General features: G+C 40.9%; 2 protein-coding genes across 5 annotated transcripts in view; one reads left to right on the plus strand and one right to left on the minus strand.

Annotated features, from left to right (window-relative positions):
- The window catches only part of DAAM1 (dishevelled associated activator of morphogenesis 1), a 182,057-nt gene that overhangs the window by 124,212 nt on the left and 41,291 nt on the right, over window positions 1-16,554 (plus strand). For all 4 annotated transcript variants that reach the window (XM_069596723.1, XM_069596724.1, XM_069596726.1 and 1 more), the window contains exons 4-14: window positions 528-599; window positions 6,160-6,254; window positions 8,160-8,493; window positions 9,474-9,584; window positions 9,702-9,805; window positions 10,958-11,024; window positions 11,246-11,363; window positions 11,971-12,109; window positions 12,396-12,454; window positions 15,494-15,681; window positions 16,159-16,458. In XM_069596723.1, the coding sequence (XP_069452824.1) occupies window positions 528-599; window positions 6,160-6,254; window positions 8,160-8,493; window positions 9,474-9,584; window positions 9,702-9,805; window positions 10,958-11,024; window positions 11,246-11,363; window positions 11,971-12,109; window positions 12,396-12,454; window positions 15,494-15,681; window positions 16,159-16,458 (1,587 nt within the window). The remainder of the gene's footprint in view (window positions 1-527; window positions 600-6,159; window positions 6,255-8,159; window positions 8,494-9,473; window positions 9,585-9,701; window positions 9,806-10,957; window positions 11,025-11,245; window positions 11,364-11,970; window positions 12,110-12,395; window positions 12,455-15,493; window positions 15,682-16,158; window positions 16,459-16,554) is intronic.
- L3HYPDH (trans-L-3-hydroxyproline dehydratase) overlaps window positions 7,589-16,554 on the minus strand; it is a 145,068-nt gene continuing 136,102 nt past the window's right edge. The window contains exons 6-7 of the mRNA XM_069596733.1: window positions 13,188-13,314; window positions 7,589-9,759 (exon numbers count right to left, since the gene is read on the minus strand). Of these exons, the coding sequence (XP_069452834.1) occupies window positions 13,271-13,314 (44 nt within the window). The 3' untranslated portion in view covers window positions 7,589-9,759; window positions 13,188-13,270. The remainder of the gene's footprint in view (window positions 9,760-13,187; window positions 13,315-16,554) is intronic.

Here is a 16,554-nt window from a genome sequence, read left to right on the forward strand (position 1 = left end):
ACTGGAGCCTGAATAAACCAACTGCAAAAGTCTAGTTAACAACTGGCCAATCCCACGGTCATTTTTAAAGACAACTTCCCCTCTTTTGTGAGTTTCATCCAGACATGTAATCTGGCAGTAGTGTCTTTAGTGCCACACAGAACCTAGAGGTCCTTTGTCCTTGCAACAAACACAGTCCCCTTCCCAACGTTCCTGCTCCCCTGAAGGAAAACAGCATCATCTTAACTGCGTGTGGCTAAGTTCTCATTTCATCTCCCCTTGCTCCCTGGTTCAGAAAACGTACCTTTGTCACACCTAATTCTGACTTCAGCACTATCTGTGGAGATTGGATCAGGAGTACCACCTTGGTCAAAGGGACAGTCTGGTGATCTAAAGCCAACATTAAAAGACAGATATCTTACATCTCCATGTCTTCTAATGGTTTGTGTGGGCCATTGTCTGGAGGCTCTGGAAGTCAGATGTTTTTGTGACCATTGTGTATATCTGGTGGTATATCACTTTTTTTTTTTTTTTCCCTGTCTCTTTAGGACCAGGAAGAAAACAAGGGAGCAACAAGTTGGCCTGAGTTCTACATTGATCAGCTCAATTCCATGGCTGCTGTAGGTATCCTTTCTGTTCTCTGACGCAGTTTAAAATGCAAGTTTAGTACAAAGCATGAAGTTGCATAATAAATTCACTTAAGTAAGAACTACCAAATATCATTATCTCTCCAAAGTCCATTCCAAATGTTCAGCGTTGGGGGAGAAAGGGGAGGCAGGAGTGATACTTGGCAAAATGATTATTTTTCAGTATGTTTTATGTAAAATCAGCACATACTAAAATATAAGTGAGTTTAATGTTATTGGAGGAAATGTAATCATAAATCTGGCTTCTGTTCAGCTTTAACTTGCAACTGGTCTTATCAATCATGTGGAACTTGGATAGGGCAACACTATTCTAAATGCTAATACCATTTAGAAATAGTACAATGAAACTGTCCCTTCACTGTTCTCTTCCCCCTCCCCTGTTTTTTTTTTTTTTTAAACTGAGGGCTTTCTTGGGTTCTTGGTCTTATAGGGTACCAAAATATTCTTTTACTCATATAAATAATAAAAAAAATTCATGAAATAGGTGGTTTAATGAAAAGGCATAATAGTAATAATGCTGAGATGTCCTTGGGAGATCCTTGGTAGGTGGATTTTTGATTTAGTAATTGCTAAAAAGGTGTTCTCAATGTCTAAAATGCACATTCCAGTCACATGGATATCTCTGCGATGTCAGAGTCTTGCGCTGCTTGAGGGATCCAGCAAAGATACACAGCAGAAAGCACATCATCAGCATTTGAGTCTTAATAGCTTGAATCCTATCCATGTGGATAAAAGTTGGAGGTTTCCCACAGCAGAGCAGTCTTTGCCTCTGTGGGCACACTTCTGTATCTGTCAGGTTCAACTCTGAGTTTACTCCATTCAAGCAGCTGACAACTTCCATGGTACTTTCTCTCTCGCTCCCTTTCCTCCTGTCCCCAGGGTCCTTGGGAAGAATTCATTTCTTATCATTTAGAGCAAACATTCTAGATTGTCTAATATTTTGCTGCTGCTAAAAAAGTTAAAAACTGACTAGAATATGTGACTCATTCACACTTCTGCTAAACTTTCAGAGGCCTTGACTTCTTGTAACTTCCTCTTCTCTAGCTTTTCTTTTGATGAGGCCTCTTCTGCTGTCACACCGTGAATAAAATGAACAGCCTGGCACATGTGGACAGAGCTGTATAAATTATAGAAGAAACTGCATAAGCTTTTTGCCCCAAGGGTTTCTCTAAAAGCACAGCAGAAAAGAACAGAAAGTAACCACGAAATCCTTCTACCAGGCATCCGACACAATGATGAGAAAAGGGTGATCTCAGCTTTCATATGAATGTGTTAACAGAACATGAGGCTTGTGAGGGCCTTGGGGGATTTTCTCTCCATCCGCCTGAGCAATAATAATACAGAGCCATTTGCATTTCCTGCACGTAAAGGTTATTTCTGAAATCTTGTTCTTAGCTGTTAGGGGGGGAAAAAGAGCTGTCAGGCAGGCTGTCTCTCTTTCTAATTAAGTCAGCCTTATTTGATGTCTAACATGGAAAGTTGCTCCTTTGTTAATGTATTCACTTCTATGAGCGGAGAAGTATGAGATAACTGGGTTTTTTCCTTTCTTCAAATTTTAGGGCAGTTCAGTTAATCTGTCCTTTAGTGACTTACTCCATGCCTTGTCTTGAGTTGGCCTGGCTTATTTCCTGTACTAGAAGGTCCCCGATGTGCCAGTTTGTAGCACTTCTTCAAGAGCCTCGCTTTTCCTTCATCCAAATCCTTGGACTACCTTTTGCTACATTCACACATCATCTACATTTCAATTATACTTGCTTCCTAGTCTAAAGCCCTCTCCAAGAGTATCTCCAGGCCCTTAAATATTAGTGACTTTGCTCTTCTTTATGGACATGAGTGTGAACAAACTCTGAGAGACAGTAAAGGACAGAAGAGCCTGGCAGGCTCCATGGGGGGTTGCAAAGAGTCAGACTTAGCGACTATACAACGACAAATGCATTAAACACCAAGCAAAGCTTTCTTCTGCTCCTTGAAGGACAAAGCTAGCATCTTCTCAGGGATAAGGGTAAAGGCATTATAACAACTGATGAAATAATCAGGCCTTAACACTTCTGCATCTATAAAGGAACAAGGAGGTCTGATGAGACCAGAAACCCTTTGCTGAGTTTTCTGTTTTTCTCACCCTATTAAGTGGCCACCGCCTCCTTAGAGGTCTTACTAACCTCTCTGGAGAATTCCTGACAACGGAAATTCTGAGACATCATCCCTGGGGACTTGGAAAGGCACATGACTCTTCCTGGTCCTTTCCTGGCTTGGCAGCTAAGCTCTCTGGCTCTGCTTTGGGAATTGTTGAAGGGGTGTTTATGCACATCTTCATCGTCCATTGTCTTCAGCACCAGCAGCGGCTGTTGCTATTTAGTGTGTGCCGTGTGACAGGCAGACTAACAGGCACTTTACATGCTGTTTTAAATCCTTACAAGCACCCTCTGCTCTAAGTGCTACTTATAGATAAGGAGTCTGAGACTCAGAAAGGTTGCCTTGCCCAAGGTCATCTCATTTGGAAGTGGTAGAGCTGGAATTTAAGCCTATCAGTCAAGCCTGTCAGCTCAAAGACTCCATTCCAGCTTGCCTCTCACTAGCTAGGTTTTTAAAATCCTTTATCACTGTGGAAATCCCACGCCCCACCTCCCAGCTTTTCTGAGGTGGGACAGGCATCTGCAGAGTCTGATAAACAGTCCAAGTTGAGAACCGCAGCACTTACTGGTCTGTGAAGCCCTTTGTGGAACAAACGCAGTTACTTTATGGAAGCCTCGTAACAAGAATTCTTTGTTCTTTAAAGGACCCCTGAGTGATCTGTTGGCTTTTAAAGAGTGAAAAACAGTTTAATAAAAGGAGAGCGTGTTCCAGAAGGGCCTGGACTTTCTTGGTGTGTGGCTTCTGTGTGCACTCTCAGGGAGCAAGGATGTGAGGTGATGAAGTTCTATGTGCTTAGCAGGTTGGCTTATTGATTTCACACCAGTGAAATGTTTCAAAAAGAAGCTTACTTCCAGACTTTCCCAGCCAGGGATGGTTTCTGTGCCTGGTTTGTACATCTCTCTCTGCCTTGCATGTTCCAGTGTAAACCTCAGCTGCTTTGACCGGAGGAGTGTCTGCTAGGACACACTCTGTCCTTTGCCCAACTCCTCAAATGAGCAGTGATTTAGTAAGTGGCTTGCGCACCCAAGGAGGCCACCACAGCCCTGTCCAATGTATGCCAAGGTGCACCCTGGCTGTTTGGCATAGCAGTCATCTTAGGAAATGTAAGCATATCCCCCTTTTCTATGGAAAACTGCAAATTTGGACTTCTCCATAATGTGAAGCTTGAAAACTTGAGACTTCATATAAATTATTTTATTTTGAAAAGTCACTTTGGAGTATCAGGTTCATCTACATAGAATCGATTTTCTCAATACAATAAACAATCTTAGATTCAACTCTAATTGTACTACGCACAGAAAAGAGGATAATGTCTTCTGTTTTGAGAGGAAAGTAATAGTTCTTATATTGGGAAAGGAAATTCTAATTTAAATTTCTTTTCATGAAACTCCCAACTCCTCTAGGGAGAGACTTAATGTAGTCTGCCTTTATTTGGAAGTTCCCCCTTCCCTAAGATTGTTAAAAGGATAAATATGTGCATCATTATATGGTATTAATGAACCACAATAAGAAATGTATTTAGTCTTTAATTTGGGAGGTTTGGGTGACTAAGCTTAGGAACAAGAAATGATGTTCATAAAAGTCTTGATCCTGGATTGTGGATTCAAAGTGATTGCTTGAGAGTCTAAACAAATTCAGCTGTGCCACAGGAGATTAAACATACTTGGCTAGATTTGTGCTAAATTTTCCAGGATATGGGTCTCACAGAGCCATGAAGAAATCCATTGGCTCTTTGCACACACAGCCTCTTCCCCTGCCATCCTCTGGTGACAGCTGTCAGGGCACATCTCTAACAAGGGAACAGCTTTAGCAGAAATAATTCAAGTATACAAAACAAGACTTTACTGATTTTTATTTCAGTTGCTATGAATGATACTGATATATGTTTGCTTTGAGCTTTACCCTCCTAAGTGTGAAGTCAAATTTAGGTTTTGGTTAACAGTTACTTAATGCTTGTACTGTTAACATGAAAAAATTAAGTAAAGTCACCCCTTGATGATGTGTGGTCCTAAAAGAAAGGGAGAGACTGTACCATTGAGACATATGAATAAGAGCCAAATGTTTTCTTCAATATCCCAGTCTGTTTCCCAACCATGCATTTTATCAGAATAGGTAACAGGTAAAAACACTGAGACTGGACAAGCACATGTTAAAAGTAGGAAGAAGGCAAGGGACCTGTGGTTCTGTGTCTGGAGGTACCTAGGGCCTTAAGCCTTGGGATACTTATAATACCAGGCTTCCCTGGTGGCTCAGTGATAAAGAATTCACCTGCCAGTGCAGAAGGTGCGGGTTCAATACCTGGGTCAGGAAGATCCCCTGGAGGAGGAAATGGCATCTCACTCCAGTATTCGTGCCTGGAGAATTCCATGGACAGAGGAGCCTGCTGGGCTACAGTCCATAGGGTTGCAAAGAATTGGACACCACTTAGTGACTCAACAACAATGACTTTTAGTTCACGTAGGTGACCATGAGGTAAAAGGAATGAAAACAACTTTTTAACAAGTCTGTGAATCTTACTAGCATTCATGACTTTGTGATACCAACCGAGATCTGCGTCCTAGGGTCTTCCTCTTTGAAGTGAGGTCTACAGACTGCAGCATCAGCTTCGTCAGGAGCTCAGCATCTTTGGCTTCACCTCAGATATGCCAAATCGGGACCCACATTTAGCTCCCCCAGGAAATTTGTATCCTTGTTAAAGTTTGAAAAGTACTGCTCTAGTCCTGGGTAGGAAGAGAACACACACACACACACACACACACACACACACACACACACACACACTCACTCACTCACTCTCTCTCTCTCTCCCCCCCCTGATTTCCAAATGATGTTGAATCATTTCTAAAACTTAAGCATTTACTCTGAAGGAATTGTCTATGTTTGTGTCATGTCGAATTTAATCATTCTTCTTAAAAATAATTTGATGTAACAGAAAGTGTAAAAGATTACACTGTTTGGCTGAGGAATGAGAGATAGCATGGGAAGATTACTGCCTGCCTCTGTTTGATAGTGTGATAGTATCATTTCATTGTCAGAATGTTATATTTAACTACAAGTCTAATCTTTCTATCGAGTATAAATAGTAATATCTTCATCACAGTATAGTTATAGAATAGTTAGTTATATACGTGTTTGGAAAGCTTAATCTCTACTAAGATTTCTCAACAGTTTCTTAAAACTTTATTTAAAAATTCAAAAGAACTAACTTGTAATAGAGAGAATGATTTTGTGGAATTCTTGGTGCTTTTGCTCTACCTGCTGGCTTATAGTAAATCTTAGTTATAGTCTCATTTGATTGTATTAAAAATGATAGTAGCATGTACTCTGTGGGCTTGTTTTGCTTGTGCCATAATTAAAACATATAATTTAAAGAAGTTACTTTATAATTTTCTTTGCATAGAGAAAATCTCTGCTGGCTCTAGAGAAAGAAGAGGAGGAAGAGAGAAGTAAAACGATAGAGAGTTTGAAGACAGCACTAAGGACGAAACCAATGAGGTAATGTTTTACTAGCCAGCATGTACTACTTGTCTCTTTTCTTTTTCTTCTTTTCTACTTTCTTCCTCTTTTCTTTTTTCCCTTCCTTTTTCTTAATTTTTCTGTAATAGCCAAACTTTTGGGGGTAGTCTTAAAATAAAACCATGTAATTAAACCATGGATGAAAGACCTTACACATTGAACATTCACTAAATTATTTTTCTTCAACTAAAAAGGATGTAGACAGGCATGAAGATGGCTAAAGGTAAAAGTGGCAGACTGACAAGTGATATAGAATGGTGCAACCACGTTAGAAAACAGCTAGACAGTTCCTCGGAATATTAAACATTATGTTGCCATATGAACCAAACAGCATTGCTCCTTCTTGATATATAGCCAAGGGAAGTAAAAATATGTCCCCTAAAACCTTATATGTGAATTTCAGCATTGTTTATAATAGCTAGAAATGGAAGCTATCCAAATTCTATCAGCTGATGAATTCATGAGTAAAATGTGATATATCTGTGTAATGGAATACTTTTCAGCCATAAAAAGTAGTGGAGTACTGATGCATCCTACAACATGGATGGGCCTTGAAAATATTTATGCAATGTGAAAGAAGCCAGACACAAAAGACCACATATTGTATAATTCCATTCACATGAAATATCCCAAAAAGGCCAATCCATAGAGACAAAAAGATAAATGGTTGCCTAGGGTTAGGGAGACAGGGAAATGTTCTTCTAGGGTTGATTAGGAAGGGGTAATGGTTTTCTTGGGGTAATTAAAATGTTCCAAAATCAGATAATGAACATGATTGTACAACCCTGTGAATATATTAAAAATCACTGAATTATAATTTTAAAAGTATGGATTTTATGGCGTGTGAGTTATTGTTTAGTAAAACTGTTATAAAAGATGGATTATCATCTACTGTATGCCTCCCACACCTTTTTTAACACTGTTAAGGTTTGGTAGGATATGGGGTGCTACAGGTGCGTTTCATTAGAATAAGATCTAGTTCTTGGCTAGATCTTGGTCACATGGTTGGATGAAATGACTGGAAAATAAAGATTCCCTATATTTGACTATAAAATGATAAGAAAAATCTTCTGATTTCTCAAAAGTTATATACAGTTGTATGACAGTTGTTCTCTAGCCTACCCTAACTGTTTTCCTCTGTATATGTGTTCTGAATGTTAGTGTATGCCCAAGGCTAAATAAGTTTGGAAATTTCTGGAGTAATCTAGGTTTTGTTACTTTGAACTTTTCAAAAGGCTTAACCTGCAGATGTACATTGTGAATTATTCTCATTGACTGACTTTAAACAAGTGTTATAAATATAAAAATGTTAGTATATAGTAATCAAGTATTGCTTTTATTTGTTTTATATATTGGGATTCCATATAGCATGTCATACAAAAGGAGGGCTTCGCTGTGAAACCTTAGGAAAATAGATTATCATTTGGCAAGTAAATATCCTGGAGTTTAGGGATGCTTTTTGACTTTCATTGGTGTGGAGCATGGTCGAGTCAGTGGTCAATCCTTAAACGTGCCTGGAGACTGGATGCTATCCTAACACAGGATCAGCAGGTGACTTTAACCTAAGGCAGATATCTGAGTGTCTTGTTCCTCATTTCCTATGGTTATAAGGTCTGTTAATTGGTTGTTTATATCAATTAAGATCTTTTCTAACTCAAATGGAGATTTTTTTCACACTTCTGGTTAGACCTGACCATTGGGTCTGTGCCAAGGAAGAGGCCTCCAATTAAGAAGACTTCATCAATGTAAGCCTTCTGTTGCTTTAGGAACTACATCTTCTTACTTTCTCCTGACCACCACCCCCCTAAACTTTTCTCTTAAGGGCTATTAAAGAATTCCAAAGAGACTTAAGTCTGATGCACTTTAACCTTCTTCTCATGACAGGTTTGTAACCAGATTCATTGACTTGGATGGCCTGTCTTGTATTCTCAACTTTCTAAAGACCATGGACTACGAGACCTCAGAGTCTCGAATACATACCTCTCTCATTGGATGTATAAAGGCGCTAATGAACAACTCTCAAGGTCGGGCTCATGTCCTGGCGCATTCTGAGAGTATTAATGTTATTGCTCAGAGTCTGAGCACAGAGAACATTAAGACGAAGGTGGCCGTGCTGGAAATCTTGGGCGCTGTGTGCCTGGTTCCCGGGGGCCACAAGAAGGTTCTGCAGGCCATGCTGCACTACCAGAAGTATGCCAGCGAGAGAACCCGCTTTCAGGTGGGTGCTGCCATGCCACATCTTCATTCCTGCCTCATGACAAGTGCCTTTCCTGGCCTGTGGGTGTTGGGGGGAGGGGAGGGTGCCTAACTTGAAATTTCCCCCTGTAGTGAGCATTCATATGTGGCTTCAAGTATTTCCCTCCTCTTGGGTAAAGAGTAGAATATTCTTTCTGTAGTTGGTCATATGGGGTTGTGGATTTCCAGTAGTCCTCCCCTCTTACCTGCAGTTTTACTTTCCACAGTGCTAATGACCCGTGATCAACTGCTGTTTGAAAGTATTAAATGGAAACTTCTAGAAATAAACAATTCATAAGTTTTAAATTGTGCAGCTGTTGTGAGTAATGTGATGAAATCTCATGCCATCCTGTTCCGTCCCTTCCAGGATGTGAATCATCCGTTTGTCTAGAATTCGCACAATTTATACACCACCCAGCTGTTAATGGAGGAAAAAAACAAAGTCTATATAGGAATATATGTAGGGTTCAGTACTACCCACGGCTTCAGACATCCAATGGGGATGTTAGAACACATCCCTTGTGGAGAAGGGAAGAATGTTGCACTGAATTTAAAAATGTAGCCCTCCCTCCTTTCTACACATTATATAATACACTTTTCAATCCACTAAATGGGTGTTCTCTGAAAATTTAACAGATTACCAGTCTTGATTTAGGATCAATATAAACAGTGAAATTATGTCACCACGTTTTTTTATACTCAGAAAAAGCAAGTTAAATTAACGAAGCACAACCTTTTGTGTTAATACTTTGTATACATGTATGTATAAACATATATGATGTAAGAATTTTGAAAGTAAAGTTTTTAGGACTAATCTTAAGAAAAAAAGGTAGCTTTCTATGGATCGATGTAATTTTGACTCAACACAAGATTTTAAAAATTAATTTCTGAGTATTAAAAAATAAAGTGAGTGCAAGGTAGTAACTGTTCAGTCCTTTGTTTCCACATTTGTATCCTTGGTAGACATTAATTAATGACTTGGACAAGAGCACGGGGCGGTATCGAGATGAAGTGAGTCTGAAGACTGCCATCATGTCCTTCATTAATGCAGTGCTAAGCCAAGGCGCAGGAGTGGTAAGAGCCTTCTGTGTCACAATCTAAAACATATTATTAAAGAACAATTAAAAAAAAACTTACAAGTATGTTCTCTAAAGAGCTTAAAAATGTGTTCCATCACCCTTCTACTTTCAGGAAAGTTTGGACTTTAGACTTCATCTTCGCTATGAATTTCTGATGTTGGGAATTCAGCCTGTAATAGATAAATTAAGGGAACATGAAAATTCAACATTAGATAGGTAAGTCACACTGTTTCGACAGGAGACAGTTCATGTGTTTTCCATCTGTGTAGTGCCAGTCTGAACTACTTGTGACCTAAGGAAGCTGAACCAGAATGTTAGACCAGGTAATGATGTTTTTATTAGTAAGACTTTCTGCATGAAAGAAGCAGCGGATTGTGTAGAGAACTTAGTGCAGGTTTTGAGATTAAATGGGAATCCATATCCTAGTGCTGCTGCCTGCTTGCTGTGTGTTCTGATCAAGGTACTTAATTTTTGTGAACCTTACTGTTTCTATATCTGAAGAAACAGTGATGATGATGATGACATTATCTTTAAGGGCTCTTCTGAAATATTCCTGTAAAACATGTGGAACCACATGGCATCTTTGATAGACAATCTGTGAATGTTAATATCCGCTTCCCTGTTCATTTGCTTGTCTGCAAATTTTACGATTTCTAACATACCCTACACGTTTTCAGATCTTTCCTGCTACCACTCTTCTCCCTCATTCGTGCACGGCACCATGCTTCTTTGCTTAATAGTCTACGCTCATGTAGACTTGCCGCAGGGCATTTGCACCTGCTGTTTCCTCAGCATCAAAACATTGTCCCACAGATGTCCAAATTGCTTGTTTCTGTGCAGCGAGATCTTTTCCAGTCGCTGTGCTCACATTCTTTACCTTACTGCACCTCCAGTATTCTCCACTCCCTTTACCTGCATGTATATGTCTCCACAGAACTAATCATCCCCAGTATCAATAGTTAGGGGCTCAGTAAATATTTGTATGAGTAAGTGAAAGGCATGACCATTGCTTTGTAATCTTTAATTCAGTGGTCAAGCAAGTTACTTATATGGACCTATTTTCCCATGAAGAGATTCTGTGAGTAGAATCTGGACTTGGTTGCTTTTGGATTGTAAATTTTTATGAATTGTCTTCTACATGCCAGGCCTCCTAGGCTTTTAGATTTGTCTCTTGGAATGATCTCATTTCAGATACATGATGTCGTTTTTCCTTAGCACACAGTTAAGGGAAGGCATTCTAATTCTGTTGTGATACTTCTTTTAGATATATCTCCGAAATTTAAGGAAAGGTCTTAGTATTTATGTCCTGATTCCTATGTGTTTGTGTTTAGGATGTTCTACTTTTAGTAAATTGTCTTTGTCTTTCAGGCATTTAGATTTTTTTGAAATGCTCCGAAATGAAGATGAGCTAGAATTTGCCAAAAGATTTGAACTGGTACGTATACATACAATTATTCTGTTTTGACTCAGCAGCTCACAAGTTTCCCTGTTGTAATGTGTGTCATAGAGTTGTGTAATGTAAGAGCAAAATCTCATTTCTGTTTTGCTACCTAAGTGGCAGGATTAGGTTCTGTTTGCCTTGGATTTGCTTACCTTACCCTGTAGGAATTGAAGAACTTGAATGCTTGATTTAGATTTCTTTTTTATATGAAACAGGTTCACATAGACACAAAAAGTGCTACTCAGATGTTTGAGCTGACCAGGAAGAGGCTCACCCACAGTGAAGCTTACCCTCACTTCATGTCCATCTTGCACCACTGCCTCCAAATGCCTTGTGAGTGTGTTTGTGATTTACATTGTTTGTGAATGTTGGGACATCATTCAGAGGTCTCTGTCATCTGAACAGTGGGGCTTAGGTTGGGTGCACACCAGGGTTTCCAAACCTTGGTTTTGTGACAGTTCAGTGGTAAAGAACTGGCCTACCAATGCAGGAGACACAGGTTCGATTCCTGGATCAGAAGATCCCTGAAGAGGGAAACGGCAACCCATTCCAGTATTCTTGCCTGGGAATTCTCATGGACGAGCAGCCTGGTGGGCTGCAGTCCATTGGGTCTCAGAGTCAGACATGACTTAGTGACTAAAGAACAGCAGCAAAGTTGTTGCACAGTTTAAGGGGTGTTGTAAAGCTCTCAGAATAAAATGAATTATACCTCACTTTGATTTTAAAAATAAATATATGCCTTACAACACATGTAGAAGGGGATAAAAATACCTCTCAATCATGTAAATGATCAATGATCACTGAGTGTCAGATTCCAGATATTTGGGAAGGGTAGTAAACATCTGTCTGGTTCTGTGACTCTGGTGGGTGCCCCTGTTGAAAAATATTCATTAAAGTTTTGAACCACTTGAAGTATTTCCACTGTTCTTTTCTTTTTTAGACAAGAGAAGTGGCAACACAGTTCAGTACTGGCTACTGCTAGATAGAATTATACAGCAGATAGTTATTCAGAATGACAAAGGTCAAGACCCTGACTCCACACCTTTGGAAAACTTTAATATCAAGAATGTCGTCAGGATGTAAGTTGCTTCTTTTTGTTGCCCTTGAGATAACAGCAACAATGTAAGATATTTGTTTTATCTTACTCCAAAATAGCAGTTGGGAGAACTAAAGTGTTCTGGAGGTCAGATATGAGTTCCTATATGTATACATGTAATATATGTGTGTAACTTCTGGATTTAAAATGGGTCTCAAGCATGCTGAGGACTTGCTTTGTGTTAAACAGTTTTTGTACCTAGAGAGCACGCATTTAGCAGTCGGTCTTTTGAGCTTTTTGTAATGAATGCTCCTTTAACTATTATACAGGTTGGTTAATGAAAATGAAGTTAAGCAGTGGAAAGAACAAGCAGAAAAAATGAGAAAAGGTAAATGATGAGGTTGTGTTACTGGTTAATGGACAGCTAGCTCTCCTTACTGTATATTTTAGAAATTTGCATTGATGCTTCTTATTGACATTGGTGCATAAACAGCCTTTCCCCACCATCACGTCTTAAGGGCAATGCCTAGTTTTTCTTGAATCAGACTATCTTAGTTGTCATGTTGATTCCTCAATATTTTATCCTTTTATTATAATCATCTGCATTTTTTTAAGCATGTGCTGTTCAGTATTCATTAATTCAGATTTTCTTAACTACCGTTCATGCCAACCTTCCTCATAACTGCTCTTTAAAGCACACTGGATTTTAAGAAATATAATAAGGCACACCCAGGGATTACCCAGAATTTTAAAAGCAAAGTTCAAGCCACTTGGTCTCAGTCCAATTCTCCATTTGACCTTAATTTGGCACCAGTTATAAAAAGAGAAATCATGCAGAAAATCACTGACCATTGTAGACGTACATGTTGTGAAATGTTAACAGGCCAGCTATTGATGAGTGCCTCAATATGTCTTTGATATCAACACTTAGCATCAAGTAGCTTGGGGGGCATGCCCATCACCATGACAACAACTCACAGAATGGATGGAACTTTTCTCCTCCTTCAAAATTAGCAAGTTAAAATTGGACCTTTTGAGAAAACAGTCATACTCCTGGCCACTACTCTTTCATTATGCTGGCAATTGACTTCCTTTTCCCTATCCAAGTGATGCATTCATACCTGTGACATACATAGCACTCGCCCCGATATTCAGTGTGTTGAGAAGCTAGTCCACAGATGCTAAAGCATTTCCTTTCCTCATATCACATTTTGTCCATTGAGCAGAAAAGCAGTCTCACCACTGGTGCTGGAAAATACAGAAGAGGAAGTTCTGTTTTATTATGGGTTCCTCATATGAATTCAGATTGGTCTTAAATAAGTGGGGTTGCACATACATTTTTATAAGTTAATTCCAGAAACTTCTACCGAAAGAATAGAGGCACTGGTTTATCCTAACTTGTAGGGTAAAGAGAGAGTTACAGCAGAGAAGATGGTCAATGAATGAGTGAAGTTTTGGGGATATACCCTGAAGCCTGGAGACTCAGGTGTGTGAGTTGAAGAGAGTACTTAGGACATAAGCTTGGGAGTCACTCAAGTGGCAGGAATGTCCTGAATGGCTGCCAGGTCAGGTGCTATACTGGGCTCTGGGTCTAAGTCTCAGACTGCCCGACTGGTATGTGAGTAGGCTAAGTCCTTTACTCCTCCAGTCTGTCTCTGCAAAGTCAAGCTTGAACCTAATAGGGTTGTTGTGAAGATTAAATGAAAAATGCAAGGACTTTAGCATAGAGCTTGGCATTTATTACTTGCCTAATGAATGGTAGAGGGCTTCCCTGATGGCTCTGTAGTAAAGCATATACTTGCAATGCAGAAGACCATCTACAATGCAAGAGACGTGGGTTTGATTTCTGGGTCAGGAAGATCCCCTGGAGAAGGAAATGACAACTAATTCCAGGGTTCTTGCCTGGGAAATTCTATGGACAAAGGAGCATGGCTGACTACTGTCCATGGCATCTGAAGACTTGGACATGACTAAGCAATTAAACCACCACCAATAAATGGTAGAAAATTTTGTAGGATTTAGGCAGTCTAGGTGGTACTAGGGGAAATGGCCGAAGTCAGTCATAGAAAAGTTCCTAAGCCCTGTCCCTGATCTATAGAATAGACTCCTGGAATGGAATCCGGGGGTTCTGAAATGTTAGTTTCTCAAGTGGTTCTGAGGCTTGGTCAGATTTGTCAAAGGCTAGTGACCAGTGATAGGAAGTCAGGTCTTAAACAGTTGTCAACGAGGAATGAACTGGAGATAGGAGGAGGAAAGGGAGATACAGTGGGGTAGTGTTTAGATGTTGCTGAAGAAGTCAGGGAAGCATGCATAGAGAGGTAGACGTAGGTTGACGGTTATCTTAACTCCAAGGCTGGTAAAATCCAAGGAGTTTTGTGACTTGAACCCTTCTCTGCAAACTCTGACTTTGGAGGACTCAGAAGAGAGAAAGTAAGAGACAGAGAAAGCAAGCATTTAAATGTGTTATCAAATTCAGAAACAGAGCCCAACTCTGTATAGCTCTGTCGCAGTGGGTTCTCTCTCTAGTGGGTTTATTGATATAAAAATACTAGGGATTGGGACCAAGTATTTGAAATAAAAATGTGCAGCCTAAACCTCACTAGTCCTCTTTTCCAAAGAGCGTCACTCTTGTCAGTGCTAGAGTCAGCAGGTGTGCTGGCAGCATAAGCAAACATTATGCGGAATGGGATGCATTGTTCCATGATAGCAGGACTGGGGAAGTCAGTGGAACCACAGCTAAGAGCTAAAATTTTTCTTCTGTTACTTTTCTCATGCTCAGCAGGTAATCCTGCCCTGAAGGTGTTTAATGCTGAGATGATAAAATTTGCCCTCCCAAATTTTAATAATTGTTATGCCAGAGCATATGGCACTTCAAGTCCAACGGGCCCTCAAGGGGAGTGGGAGCAATGGCTTCACATTGGGACAAACCCTGCAACCACACTTCCTCCCAGAGCAGGATCCTCCCTTTCAGCCCCTCCACTAGTTGGACCTGAGCCAGCAAACCTAGCTAATGAACACTGGCCTTCTCTCGTTCCCATTTTTAAGTTGTGAAAAGAAGTCCTATTAATAGTCACTTTCCATAAGGTGACTAAAGGGCCATTTCTAGGACAGAATTCTGAATTAAATACCAAGCAGGCCGTGTTCACCTCCACCGATAGTTGCCCATGCTTGTGTCCCCTCTTTGACATTGTGACTGGAGGGCCTCTTCCGCCTTTTACAGATGCAGTTGATAAAAGTTGTTCATGCAAAGGCCCCTCCAAGCACGAGCACCATTGAGCCCATGAGTTGCTCCCTTCGATGGAGAAGAGGAATGATATTTGCCTAATAAAGAGCCTCCCAGTCAACCTCAGTCAATTTTCTGTTTGGAGAAAAATGCTTCAGCTTTGAGGAGTATACCATTTTCATGTCCAATTGTTTTCCTGTGTAGAGCACAATGAGTTACAACAGAAGTTGGAGAAGAAAGAGCGAGAATGTGATGCTAAGACCCAGGAGAAGGAAGAGATGATGCAGACCTTAAATAAAATGAAAGAGAAACTGGAGAAGGAGACCACCGAGCACAAGCAAGTGAAGCAGCAGGTGGCGGACCTCACGGCCCAGCTGCACGAGCTCAGCAGGGTAAGGCCCAGGCCCAGGGCCAGGTCTCCCTGGCTGGGCGGTGGCTGTGCCTCACTCCGCCCGGAGCCCCATCCTTAGGCAGTCAGCTCTGTGGGCAGGAAGACAGCCTGAACCTTCTCATGACCCATCACAGTGGTTGTACAACCTGCTGCCTCTGCTCACCCTGCACATTAGCAGAGATGGTTGGGGGTGTTCGTTCACCCATGCAGATCCTCTCACAAGAGTAAGAAAATCATGGTAGCTTCTTAAAATGAAAACTTGTTATCATGAAAACCAAACTGGAAGATGGTACCAGTAGTGAGAGACGTAGAGCACCACGTACAAGTCCATTCGACTCAACTGCCCCTTAAAGCCCACAATCTCGGATGTGTGAATTTCCCTATAACATACATGTTAGGCAGAGTTTCAGACTCTCAGAATCGTCCAGTGAATTTACTTCTCCCATTGATCTTGCCTTTTCCTACTTTTATTTTTCAGAGGGCTGTCTGCGCTTCACTCCCCGGTGTATCCTCACCTGGAGCCCCCGGGGGACCCTTTCCTTCCTCTGTGCCAGGGTCTCTCCTCCCTCCCCCACCACCCCCACCTCTGCCAGGTGGAATGGTTCCTCCTCCGCCTCCTCCCCTCCCCCCAGGAGGCCCCCCTCCTCCCCCAGGGCCTCCTCCTTTGGGGGGAATCATGCCACCTCCTGGTGCCCCCCTGGGTCTGGCACTCAAGAAGAAGAACATTCCTCAGCCCACAAATGCCCTGAAATCCTTCAATTGGTCAAAGCTGCCTGAGGTAAGCCATTTGTTCACATTTGCCGTCTAATGGACAGCATGAGCAGCCTACCATGTTGTCCCTGACAGGAAGACAGCCTTGGCTGTCCAATGCTTT

Source organism: Ovis canadensis, chromosome 7 (assembly GCF_042477335.2).
Source record: "Ovis canadensis isolate MfBH-ARS-UI-01 breed Bighorn chromosome 7, ARS-UI_OviCan_v2, whole genome shotgun sequence".
Taxonomy (NCBI): Eukaryota; Metazoa; Chordata; class Mammalia; order Artiodactyla; family Bovidae; genus Ovis; species Ovis canadensis.